At 30.6% G+C, this 14,220-nt stretch overlaps 1 protein-coding gene across 1 annotated transcript in view; it reads right to left on the bottom strand.

Moving 5' to 3' along the window:
* LOC143071269 (adhesion G-protein coupled receptor V1-like) overlaps nucleotides 1-14,220 on the bottom strand; it is a 127,832-nt gene that overhangs the window by 78,020 nt on the left and 35,592 nt on the right. The window contains exons 30-33 of the mRNA XM_076245475.1: nucleotides 10,825-11,097; nucleotides 2,052-2,255; nucleotides 860-983; nucleotides 162-446 (exon numbers count right to left, since the gene is read on the bottom strand). Coding sequence (XP_076101590.1) covers nucleotides 162-446; nucleotides 860-983; nucleotides 2,052-2,255; nucleotides 10,825-11,097 — 886 coding nt within the window. The remainder of the gene's footprint in view (nucleotides 1-161; nucleotides 447-859; nucleotides 984-2,051; nucleotides 2,256-10,824; nucleotides 11,098-14,220) is intronic.

Raw genomic sequence — 14,220 nt, 5'->3', positions numbered from 1 at the left:
CTTTGTATTTTAAACTTTAAACTTAATGTTTATTTTAGCTATTTCTTAGATAAGATTATTTTTGAAATATTTTTGTTGAATCTTGTTACTTTCTTGTCATTTTTATAAGGAATCAGAATTAAAAATATTTGTAAGTAACATCTTTTTAATAAATTTGATACCTGTTCTTGTTTGAGCAGGAGTGTGTAGTGTGGCATTTATCAGGATAACATAAAAGGACTCATCATTTTCTGGGTCGCTATCATCCATAACTGTAACAATTATTGGCTTCTGTGACTCTGTAGTTCCAAATCTGACCATGCCTTCTGTTGCTCTGTAATCATTGACTCCTGCCCTGTTTACTGTAACTGGAACCTGTGGATGTAACTCTGCTGGGCCTAAAGTTCTATAATAAATATCCACTGTACCAAAAGTGCCTTTAAGTCTGTTTATGCTCAGAGTTATATCTAAAATAAACAGAAAACAAAAAATATGTCTTACATTGAATTTTAAATTTGCTTTTGAATTCTTTTTATCCACTTTAAATGAAAGTTTATAAAACAATTAAACTCATTTAAAAAAACTATGAAAAAAATGTAAAATATCAGTAAACAGATTATTTACAATGATAATTGACCAATATCCAGATTCTGTTGATTCCTAATTATTCGTTGGATACCAATTTTGTGGCTTTCATGGGTACAGTTGAACCACAAAATGAAATGTTCAACGAATAACAAATTTTCTATAGGCTTGTATGCAGACTTTGTCAAAACAATGAAATGAAATATTCACGAACATAAAAGTATTCCTTAATCCACGAAAATTGGTATCCACAAAAATAAATGAATCCACAGTAGAAAGAAACCATTATATTTACTTTTATAAGTTTCTTCAACCTGTAATGGTCTTAATTGACTAGGAAATACAAACTCTCCATATGGATCATCATTTGCCAAAATGGTCACACTGGATACTAATCTATCTCCAGCACCAAGTTCTCCCTAGAAAATACATAATGTTAATTTTTTTCACTTTTAGTAAATGTATCTATCCAACTACTTAGTGGTTATAAAATTCGATGAATATCAAAGTTTTTTTATATTTGGTAAATTCATTGAAATAATGGATACATAAAATCAAATATACCCATGAATATATGTCAACAGTCATTTTAATATATATTTACATCCTTAGCTTTTAAACATTGGCTTTAAGTGTCCCTGATAAAGCTAAATAAAATAAACAGCTGTGCCATGAGCGCATGATACGTCCTTCATCTTGTTAGAGAAGTTTTATGCAATAATAATAAATAGTTTCAAAGATACAGCGCATCATGTGAAAAAACTCTAAAAATAAAATTTCGAATCATCACCTAAAAATATACAGATCTAAAGATTAATATAACTACATGTAAGAAGTGTGTAAAGTTTTAACCAAAAGTCATAAATGGTTTTTAAGATAACTAAGAAGTGTGCTTATTTTACAAAAAACTCAATAACTCTAAAATAAAATTTCGAATCATCACCAAAAGGTATACAGACCTTTGGATTAATATAATTAAGAAGTGTTTGAAGTTTAAAGCAATAATCAGAAATCGTTTTTTAGATGCAGCGCGACATGTGAAAAATAAACACCCCTGTTTTAGTTATAAAATCCCGTAACTAAAAAGTTTTAATCCTATTTTCACCAAAGAGTATACAGATTATTTGATCATCATAAGAAACAACTATATTAATTTTCATGAAATTTGGATAAGCGGTTCTCAAGGTACGGTGCCACATGTGGACGCCGGACAGGACAGACAGACGGACAGGACAGACAGACGGACAGGACAGACCGACGCCGAACATTTGTAAACCATAGTACGTCCCGTCAAAATTTTGACGGGTGTATAAAAAACCATTTTGGACGCATGAAATCTATATCCTGCTGTTTTCATTTCTTTAAGAGTTCTTGAAATTTAAGCCAACACAGTGTATCTTCCATTTGTATCAGATAAAATCATTTGCATTATTTCAAATATTCATCTGATTCTGGAACAATATATGTCTGTTTTGACCTTCACTTACCGGTTCAACTGTTGTTAATTTAACTTGGTAAGTTTCATCTAATTCTGGAACAGTATCTGCTCTGACCTTGACCTCTAAGTTCTGACTTGTGTCTCCATGGTTGAACACTATTATGCCATTCAGATCTACAATGTCATTGTCTTGGTTTCCGAGAACTTCCCAGGTGACTGTTGATGTTCCTATAATGCCCTGCAGTCTATCAACCTAATAAATTAAGTACCGGTCTTTGTAAGAATCATGCAGGTTCCTGTTGATGGGCGATTCTGATGAAGGTATGGTATGAAAATAAGTTTTCTGAATTAATTTTTTCTTTTCAACTTTGGTTGCCATGGAAACCATCCTTACAAAATTTTGCCTAAATACGTCCATAAGTAGCCTTTGAAAATTGAAATATAATGGATTTTAAAGAACCATAGAAATAAAGTTAATCAATACAAACAATATGTATATTTACAGTATTGACAAACACAACCCCAAACTATACAAAAACATTAAAATTTTGAATTTACTAAATGGTTTGTTTCCATAGCAACCATTTAAAAATGTGTTAAAATTCGAAAATGAAAAATTTCAAAAACTTTAAAATTTTAAATCTGTTTATCTCCCAAGACCAACAATACCATGACATGTCATTGACAAATTTTGAAAGACCACATTCTATATATTCAGAAAATAAAAAGAAAGTCGTGTGTTTTTTTTTTTCTTTAAAAAAAAAAATTTAGTCAAAAATTGTCAATTTTCACCAAAATTCAGATTAACAATCAGATGAATAATCAAAAATTTTGAAATTAAAAAGCTAAAACATTCCATTTATATGTGCAATTCTGACACACATTTGTTAATTTTAAAGGAGAATATATGATAAATGAAGATATACTTGTACAAAATGAAAAATCATCACTCTGGGTATGGTGCACCACCCTTTTTTTCGATTTTTTTTTTTTTTTTTTTTTCAAAATTATAAAATTTGTGGAAAGAAATATGGTATCTCATTGTGTTTACTTGTGAACTAAGTATTTTAAGAATTTAAGCATAACACAACTTCTAAAGTTGAGGGCAGCATATGTACCCCCTCCCTTCAATCTTATATGTAAGATTTCTCAGAAGTTTAAAAAAAAAATGGTAATACGCATAACCCGTTGTCGTGTCTAAGACTGATGCTGTCAGTGAAAAAGAATAAAGTTGAATACCATGACATGTCATTGACAAATTTTGAAAGACCACATTCTATATATTCAGAAAATAAAAAGAAAGTCGTGTGTTTTTTTTTTCTTTAAAAAAATAATTTTAGTCAAAAATTGTCAATTTTCACTAAAATTCAGATTACCAAACAGATGAATACTGAAACATTTTGAACTCAAAAAGCTAAAACATTCCATTTATGCGTGCATTCCTGACACAAATTTGGTAATTATAAATGAGAAAATATGATTGATAGAGATATTTTTGTAGAGAAGGACATTTTTTCTTTCTGGGCATGGTGCCCCCCCCCCCTTTTTTTCAAAATTCAAAAAATTATTAATAAATTTAAAAGATGGAATTCAATTGTGAACATTTTGAGCATTAAAACATGAAATTTCTTCAAAGGGTGAGGGCAATAATAGAACCCCCTACACCATTTTTATATATTAGATTTTTTTTTAGAAATGGGGAATGTGTCAAAGAGAGAACAACCCAAACAGAAATTTAAAATCTTTAGATTCTATTTCATGGTCTTTAAAATTGACTCTAAAGAACTTGAATCGATCACCTGTAATTTTTGGTTAAATCTTGCATCAATGATTATTTGTCCCTTCAATATATATCAATGAGTGGCTTAACAATTCCATTTAAATGTTCTTTGTATCTGTCGTTTTTTCTTCAAAAGCAAAAAATGAATTTTACCCCTATGTTCCATTTTAGCCATAGTGGCTAAGTTTCTTGAAGTACAAGGAAGTAAAAAACTAAATTTATACAAGATTATAACTCCCAAGTTGGGCTGAAATTGTTTAAGCATATTCAATATCAAAAGAAGATTTTTTTTTTAAAGGAAGCAAACTAGATGAACAAATTGTGAAAAATATCTTTAAAGGGCTATAACTCCATACGGATTCAATTGACAATTCTGGTCTTATAAACTTATTTGTAGATCCTACTTTGCTGAAAGTTGTGCTGTTTACAGTTTATCTTTGTCATTAATAATATTCAAGATAATAACCAAAACTGCAAAATTTCCGTACAATTAACAATTAAGTGGCAGCAACCCAACAATGGGTTGTTAGATTCATCTGAAAATTTGCTCTTAAAAGGCTTTAGTGTTTGAGATATGAGCTACACACTGCATTTTACCCCTATGTTCTTATTTTACCCATGGCGGCCATGTTTTTTTACAAAATAGAAAATAGAACACAAACTTAATTCTAGATATCCTAAGGATCATTCAGTTTATAAGTTTTACTGGAATTGGTTAAGTAGTTTCAGTGGAAATGTTTCAAATATTTTACACCGGACAGACGACAACGGAAGCAAAGTGATGGCAAAATTCACAGTTCCTTTGAAACGGTGACCTAAAAAAAACTATGTCCGTTCTATCAGAAATAAACTGAAAATAAAAAATAAAAAATTTGTACCATCGAGAGCGCTAACAAGGCAACTTTCCATAAATTTTAATATTTTTAAGGGTCATTACTCTTTTAAAAAAGTCAATTGTCCATGATTATAGAACTCATCCGAGATATTGTTGATATTAATCTAGTGTATAAGTTTTATTAAAAATCTGGCAAGAATTGTACCTGTGGGAGCGTTAAAGGGGCTATTTTCCATAAATTTATTATTTTCAAGGGTTATAAATGTTTTTATTAAAGTCGATTGACCACAAATATCTAACTTGTTCGAGATATTGCTTATAATAACCTAAAGTATTAGTTTCTTAAAAATCTGACATAATTTGTACATGTGCGAGCGCTGCAAGGACAGCCAGATGGACACAAGTACGGATGGCAATCAAAATTTTAAGCAGACCATATTTAAACGAAAAAAATTAAGTTCTAATTTCGATTTTTATTAATTGAAATTTTTTGGTCGCATATTGGTATCACGTTGGCGTCGTCGTCGTCCGAAGACATTTGGTTTTCGCACTCTAACTTTAGTAAAAGTAAATTGAAATCTATGAAATTTAAACACATGGTTTATGACCATAAAAGAAAGGTTGACATTGATTCTTGGTGTTTTGGTCCCAACAGTTTAGGAATTAGGGGCAAAAAAGGGCCCAAATAAGCATTTTTCTTGGTTTTCGCACAATAACTTTAGTATAAGTAAAAAGAAATCTATAAAATTTTAACATAAGGTCTCTATGACCACAACAGGAAGGTTGGGATTGATTTTGGGAGTTTTAGTCCCAACAGTTTAGGAATTAGGGGCCAAAAACAGGTCCCAAATAAGCATTTTTCTTGGTTTTTGCATAATAACTTAAGCATAAGTTATTAGAAATCTATGAAATTTTAACACAAGGTTTATAACCACAAAAGAAAGGTTTGGATTGATTTTGGGAGTTTTGGTCCCAACGAATTAGGGGCCAAAAGGGTCCAAAATTAAACTTTGTTTGATTTCATCAAAAAATTAATTATTGGGGTTCTTTGATATGCCAAATCTAACCGTGTATTCAGATTCTTAATTTTTGGTCCTGTTTTCAAATTGGTCTACATTAAGATCAAAAGGGTCCAAAATTAAACTTAGCTTGATTTTAACAAAAAAAGAATTCTTGGGGTTCTTTGATATGCTGAATCTAAACATGGTCATAGATTTTTGATTATGGGCCCAGTTTTCAAGTTGGTCCAAATCCGGGTCCAAAATTATTATGTTAAGTATTGTGCAATACCTCTGCGGTCGTATAAAGCTGCGCCCTGCGGAGCATCTGATTTATTTATAAAAATACTATTTTTAATATCACAGAAATAAAAAAATAAAATATTTTTTTTGTCTTAAATCAGTGGTTTTGATAAGATAATGACAAATGGGACAGTTTTAATCTTGGTACAGTGTTTCCAATTTCATTATCTATGGAAAATACATTGCCTTGCATCGTTTCTTTTGTGGACTAGTATACTATTGCACAGAGTCAGATTATGTACACATAATGGCTGTTACTATTTACCTCCCATGTAAATCGACATGTATCGAAACCTTTATGCAAACACTTATTTGTCACTATGTCGATTTAACTGTGCTAAAATTGAAATTAAAGAAGAACTACAGAACCTTTCTTTTTATTCTAATATATAATAATCTAACTTATCTAAAAGATTTGAAATAAATGCGGAATGTTTCCATTGGACACAGATGATGCTCCCGCTTCCATATCATAAAAGTCATAAACGGACATGACTGAAGACACTTACCAATTGTGTACTAACTTTTATGGTGATAAGAATTGTGTAAAAGTTTCGTAACATTTGGTTGAGGCAAACTAAAGAAAGAAATACAAAACAAAAAATTCAGCAACTTTTTCCCTCTATAAAGACGCATTGCATAGAACAGTGAAAGTTACACCACCAAAATTCAAAGTTGATTTGCATTTGGTGGTTTTAAGCATTGTGTATAATTTTAATAACATCTGGTAAAGACAAACTAAAGTTAGAGACGTACAGAAACGGAAATTCAGCAATATTTCTATTTGTAAAGGGGCATAACTCTTGGACGGTTTAAGTGACACCACCAAACTTAGTGTTGTTTTATGGTAATAAGCAATGTGATTAGGTTTCATAACATTTGGTTGAGTCAAACTAAAGATAGAGAACAGAAACCAACGTTGGGACATACTGACGGACGGACAAGGGTTAACCTTAATGCCCCCTCCGCCACTGCGGGGGCATAAAAATATGTAAATATAACAATTGATTAAATTAGGCAAAATTCAAGAATGGCCATTGCACATGGTTGTCATAAAGGTTTGAGAATCAAAACAGTATACAATAGTTCGGACCAGCAAATTTTCCTCAGGGCCACAAGGATAATATTTTTGAGAACCATAAAAAAACGCGATTATTCTGGGTATACAAATAATAATTCAGTTAGGTTTTAAAAAAAATAATAGACAAGCTGTCCTTTTCCACCATATACAATAGAAACATTGACAAATTCTTGCACAATTAATGTAGATCGTTGGTATATATTTCCTCAGATAGAACATGTAGAATTTGTATGCCCCCACTGTAGCAAAGGGGGCATTAAGTTGTACCCTTGTCTGTAAGTACGTCCGTTCCAGAGTTATACCCTTATACAAATGGAAAAAAAATGCTGACTTTTTTGTTTCCGTTCTCTAACTTAAGTTTGCCACAACCAAATGTTTTGAAACTTATACACAATGCTTATTTCCATAAAATTCAGAACAGTTAGAATGTTATTGGTGTAACAGGTACTGTCAATAAGTTATGCCCCTTTAAAAATGGAAAAAATGCTGAATTTTCCGTTTCCGTTCTCTTTTTTTCGTCTGTCTGACATAGTTCATCTTACCCTGACCTCATTTTCTTAGAACATTGATAATGTTAAGTTAATATGATACTTGTATTAAAATCTTTACATAACACTTACAGAGTTTCAAAAGTAATTCAATTATAAATAAAACCAACCAGACATTTCAGGGTGAGTCTTCTTGTTTAGCAGATCTTAGTCTAGGGTTAAAGTTTTTAAAGCATCAATCTGTTTCAAAAACCAACAATGAGTTGCATTAAATTGTTACTGTAACTTCTTTATAGCCATTTTGAAAGAGAAAGTATCCTGAGCTATTTTTTTTAAATGTTCATTAAGGGGTCATCCATAATTGTCAACCATTTTCCAAAGTGTACAAAACGTACACTTGGGGGGAGGGGGTTAAAAAATCAACATTTTTACCGTACGCTTTTTTTTTATTTCCGGAATTTATATCGTTTCCGTGAGAAAGTCGATTTATAAAATCGAGAATAGGCTTGGGTGTGTTTCTCTTCTTATTTTATCTTTATTATTTTCACTTGATGATATTGATTTCGATATCATAATTCTACTCAATCGGGATTGAACGATTAAAAGATCATATCATATGAAAACTAAATCTTTCAAAAATATGAACTAGTATAAAATTATTTAAACAAAAAGTTTGCAAGCATTTCTCAGTACCCCCGATTGTCAATTTCACCTGCTTTATTATTGATCGATATCGTTTTACTCTGTTTAATAAACAAAATTGATGGAAACACTAAATTCTTTGAATGTTTTGATTTTGACAAGACGCCATTTTGTGAAAAGATTTTAAACTGGTCCTTCGATTAATTTCCTTGTAATGCATTCCAAAATAGTAAACCAGTAAACCGGAAGTAAACTTATTTTTCTTAGTATAAGCTTCTTTTAATTAGGAGCACCTCCATATGAAGTTTAACCTTAACTTAAAAAATATCCAATATATGTATACGTTACAGTATATATACATTAACGATAATAGTGCCATGAATGGTATATTTACAGAGACCTTTTAAATAGAAATACAGGCGGGAAATTTAAAAACTCAAAATGTTTTTAAAACATTACACTGTTATTGATTGCTGTCTTGAACTCTGATTCCATCAACAACTGTCAGTGCATACTTTACAAATGCAATATAACCATGTATTTCCCTTTCTTTGATTCTAAGCATAATTTATGTGCCCTTTTGTTAATCTTTTGCATGCTCTAGGTGCCTTTTTTGATTAGAGTTACCATCATCAAGTTCCCACTGTGTGATACGGGAAACACTAATCTTTGTACTCTTTATTCTGACAAAACACAAGCATCACAGATAGATGTCATCAAATAAAACAGTCAGATATGTTTTAGTTTTTTTTCAATGCAAATTTCTATATTAAACTAAAATATAATAGACAGGATCTTCTTTCTATTAAGAATGACTGATTCTTCTCTTGAAATCTGAAAATGGTTGATGTACACTTTTTGAGGGAGGGTGGGGGGTCTGAAAAAGTGTACGTTTTGTACACTTTGGAAAATGGTTGACAATTATGGATGACCCCTAAGATTTGTTTTATAGATAATCATGTTATGCTCATTGTTGAAGGATATACGGTGATCTGTGGTTGTTTATTTCTATGTCTTTGCTCTCTCTGGTTGAGAGTTAATTGTCTCATTGACAATTACAACACATCCTCTTATCTTGATACATAGACTTACTAGTAATTAAGTTTTGGATTCAACTTTATTCTTTTTCACTGACAGCACCAGTCTTAGACACGACAACGGGTTATGCGTATTACCATTTTTTTTTAAACTTCTGAGAAATCTTACATATAAGATTGAAGGGAGGGGGTACATATGCTGCCCTCAACTTTAGAAGTTGTGTTATGCTTAAATTCTTAAAATACTTAGTTCACAAGTAAACACAATTAGATACCACATTTCTTTCAACAAATTTTATAATTTTGAAAAAAAAAAAAAAAAAAAATCGAAAAAAAAGGGGGGTGCACCATACCCAGAGTGATGATTTTTCATTTTGTACAAGTATATCTTCATTTATCATATATTCTCCTTTAAAATTAACAAATGTGTGTCAGAATTGCACATATAAATGGAATGTTTTAGCTTTTTAAGTTCAAAATTTTTGATTATTCATCTGATTGTTAATCTGAATTTTGGTGAAAATTGACAATTTTTGACTAAATTTTTTTTTTTAAAGAAAAAAAAACACACGACTTTCTTTTTATTTTCTGAATATATAGAATGTGGTCTTTCAAAATTTGTCAATGACATGTCATGGTATTGTTGGTCTTGGGAGATAAACAGATTTAAAATTTTAAAGTTTTTGAAATTTTTCATTTTCGAATTTTAACACATTTTTAAATGGTTGCTATGGAAACAAACTATTTAGTAAATTCACAATTTTAACGTTTTTATATAGTTTGGGGTTTTGTTTGTCAATACTGTAAATATACATATCCTTTGTATTGATTAACTTTATTTCTATGGGACTTTAAGTTCCCTTATTTTATATTTTCAAAAAGGGTCTTTTTCACATATTCAGGCAAAATGTTGATTTGATGGTTACCATGGCAACGGGCATAATACAGGGAAAATAAAGACAGAATTTTGACCATCTACCAAAGTTCTTATGATATAGGGCAAAAAAAATTACTTCTGTGACATGCCATGAATCACCTTCTGCATGATTTTTACAAAGACCGGTACTTAAATATATAACAGCAATGAATTAGAGAGCCGTGGTGTAGAGGTTAGTGCATTGGATCACAAAGGTTCCTGGTTCAGGATGAAAATTTCAGGAACTGAAATATACTAAGGCTTTTCTACCTCAGGCATAGATTACCTTAGCTGGATTTGGCAAAACTTTTAGGAATTTTGGTCCTCAATGCTCTTCAACTTCGTACTTTATTTGTTTTTTGTTTTTTTTAACTTTTTGGAATTCGAGCGTCACTGATAAGTCTTTTGTAGACAAAACGCACGTCTGGCGTACATACAAAATTTTGTCCTGATATCTATGATGAGTTTATTTGACACCATTTGCTATTATGGTCTTGAGAAAATGATGATAGTCCTTTGGAATGGGATGATAAATGGCCGACCCATGTTCAGAGAGAGCCATACACGTTTTATATTTTCCATTGAAAGAAATTAACTAAGTTTCATAGTAAATACCAGTTCCTCAGGAGTTGACCTATAAAATTTATTTGAACGCTAGCAGATATTTGTCTCATTGACAATTCTATTATGTCTCCTTATTTCTATGAATAAAAGAACCAATTAACAATATAATAATAATTACCCTTAAGAAGACTGATGTATTGCCAGATTCTCCAAGTTCATTAGTTTCTACATTGAGGGATGAATCACTGAACTGAAATTTCCCAAAAGCCCCATCTGATGCCCTTATCACCACAGTAACAGTGGATGCTACATCTAGAGTGGCTCCCCCTGTTGGATTAAGTAACTGGACATAAAATGTTTTATCATCCTCAGGGTCAGCATTGTCCATAATGTTTATATTGATGAAGTGATACATCTGACCATCATTAAATTCAAGCTTTCCAACACCAGCCTGAAAATAAAAAAACAATGCATTACATATCATATAGATTGGATATAATACTATACAGAAAAGATCTACAGATATTTTTCCTCAAGAAAATGACACAAGTCAATTTTGATATGCACTTTCCAAATACGAAAAAGAAAATATACAATCGTTACTTACTTTTTAAGATACTTTAGTGCGAAATTTGCTTGCTCATGTAAAAACACAAACTATCAGTTTTCAATACTTTTCTGGAAAAATTACACAACTTTCAAAGAAATGATTTCACTGTTGTTAATTTTTTTTTAAAGCGTCCTTTAATTTAAAGGCCATAAGATGTTCATTAACATGCACTCACCAGGCTGACTTTGAACAAAGTATTTGTTAAATCATAAAATTATTGGTAATAGGAAGATGTAGACGAATTTCTTATCAATACAATTGGATATTAAAAAAAAACCAGTTATGTACCCAACAATAATTGTTTATTTTCCTTTGAAAAATACTTTAAAATTCACTAAATGAGACTTGATGATGGTAGTCATTTTCACAAAGTTTTGGATGCTTATCATAAATTTAACAAATTCACAAAAACACCATTTACTTTGAGTTATATTTTTATATGTAATTCAACTGCCCACAAGTTGATTGGAAAAAAGTGAGAATATCTTCTGACTGATTTATATTCATTTGGATTTTACAAGTTATAACAGTCAAAACTTGTATCCAATCATGGCAGTCTTGATTATCCTCTTTATATGAATAATGACAGAATCGGAATTATATCAGAAGTTCTTTCATTTTTATAAAAATTCAATTAAAGCAAACAAATCTCAAATCTCAAATCTAAACATGAAACTTCAAATAAATTAAACTGACTTCATTTGAATAAAACTTGAACAATTATTGAGTTTCGGAGCCCTGTCATAACTTAATCAGAAATTCAAGGACAATCTATTATCATGAAAAATAAACAGGAGAAATTTTTTTAATTTTGAAAAAGATGGCAATGCAGAAATCAATTTTAAAATATAAAATTAATCAAACTGAAACAAACAAAAAATTCATCTTTAAAGTACATCATTACATGAAATATTTGTTTATGTTTTTTTCTCTCTTGTTTTGAGTCCAACCAATTTATACTTAATTTCTCCTCTACATCTCCTACATAAATCAAGGGTCACATAAATCATTATTGCAAAATAAATTTCAAATATTATAGCCCACATGTTGAATGATTTTAGAATTTTACACATCAGCCCATCATACAATATCTATCAAAGGACGTCCTGAGATTAGCCACGCTTTTCTGAAGAGTTATGTAAAATAGGAACTTCTGGGGATTAAATCTTCCCTTTGAAATCTGTAAACAACTTACTAACAATCCAATAAAATTCATAACTTTAGCCATAAATCAAAGTGATTAAATTTTTGTTACAATTATTATTCTGTAGTCAATATTGTATTAAACCTGCTATTCAATAAAAGGTCGTGAAAAATTGTAAAAGAACATCATTTGGTTAAGGTATTGATGAAAGCTTGTTGATCGTAAGGCGGTATTGTGTCTAAATGAGAGGAAAATTATATCGTTTACATTTTTGAAGGTGATCAGTGACATTCTGTATGCATATTTAAGTATTATGAAAAATATGCATTTAATCCATTTGAAGTTAAAACAGCAGTATGAAAACATGTTAAATTACATGACTGATTTTTAAAATAAAGTGATCTTACTGATACTAGAAGATGTCTGATAAATTCTGGACGACTTATTTCATTACTTTCATTCTGTTTGTCTTTATAAGTAAAATTGATGGATTAAAAAGTGATTCAGCAAAATGTTTTGTCAAAATGAACAATTTCACTTATGAAATAAGTATCTTGGAGAAGCATGGGTTAACCCCAAAACAAAAAGAAAATTTTGAGGAATGGAGTAACAATAAAAATGAAGAAAAGACTTCGAACTCAAAAAGTTATCATTCAAGATATAAAAGATCAACGACTGCTGGGGAATCTCAGGTTTCAGATCTTGAAGTCAGCAGACTTAAGAGGAAAATAGGCAGACTAGAGAAAAAACTATCAGAATCTATGGACGACCTTTCAAAAGAAGTAACAAAAGGTTTCAGAAGAATAGAAGAAAAAATAAGAGACATTGGTACACCAGGTCATTCTAAACGTGAAGTCAGATATTTACCGTCTCAAACCCCATGTCCACAAGACTTTCACCTTATTGATATAGGGAAGCTTCAAACCTGTTATTTATTGTCTAATTTCAATACAACTTGGTATGAAGCTAATGAGTATTGTACGGCTCTTGGTAGTGATCTGGTTGCCTTGGAATCAATCCAGGAACATTACGTGCTGACATACATGATCAAAAATCATCACGGTAAGTAAGATTGTAGCAACAAACTTTCAGTCATGTCACTTATTTATAAGAAAGTTTTTTTCCCTGATAGATATTGATTCAGTTTATATATATTTTAGAAACATTTGATTTTCTTATATCATTTAGAAAAGGGGTGAAACATACAAGAGGGACATTTAAATTCATAAATTAAAAATAAACTGATAACATCATGGCTAAAAAAGAAAAAGACTAATAGACAAACAATATACACAAAAAAACAACATAGGAAATTAACGACTAAGCAAAACGAACCCCCGCCAAAATCTGGGGGTGATCTGAGGTTTACGGAAGGGAAAGCAGATACTGTTTCACTTGTGGCACTCATGAAATTAGAAGGATGCGTTGATCAGGGAACAGTCTTTATTTTCTTATTAGTGGATTCAGTATAATTCAGGGGATATAAATCTTCTAAGATTTTGTGGGTTAATAGATGAACAAAGAATTTCAATGTTAGACTAAGTACAAATTTTATATAGGCTTGTATGCAGACTTTTAAATTAGCAGAGCCACAATTTCCTATACGTTTTCCTCAATTCTTGAAAATTGGTATCCACAAAAATTAATTCATGAATTTCATTGGTATAGGTAAACTATTTATGTGTATTTCTCTGGTATAGGAATACAATGACTTTAAATTTCCAAAATAGTACAATTTTGTATAGGTTTTATGTAGGAAAAACCACAAGAAATAAGTTATCCACAAAAATTCAAAAAATCTTTAATCTAAAAAGACTGAT

The sequence above is a fragment of the Mytilus galloprovincialis genome, chromosome 4 (assembly GCF_965363235.1).
Source record: "Mytilus galloprovincialis chromosome 4, xbMytGall1.hap1.1, whole genome shotgun sequence".
Taxonomy (NCBI): Eukaryota; Metazoa; Mollusca; class Bivalvia; order Mytilida; family Mytilidae; genus Mytilus; species Mytilus galloprovincialis.
Note: the sequence above shows the minus strand (reverse complement) of the source record. Positions and strands in the feature narration are given on the sequence as shown.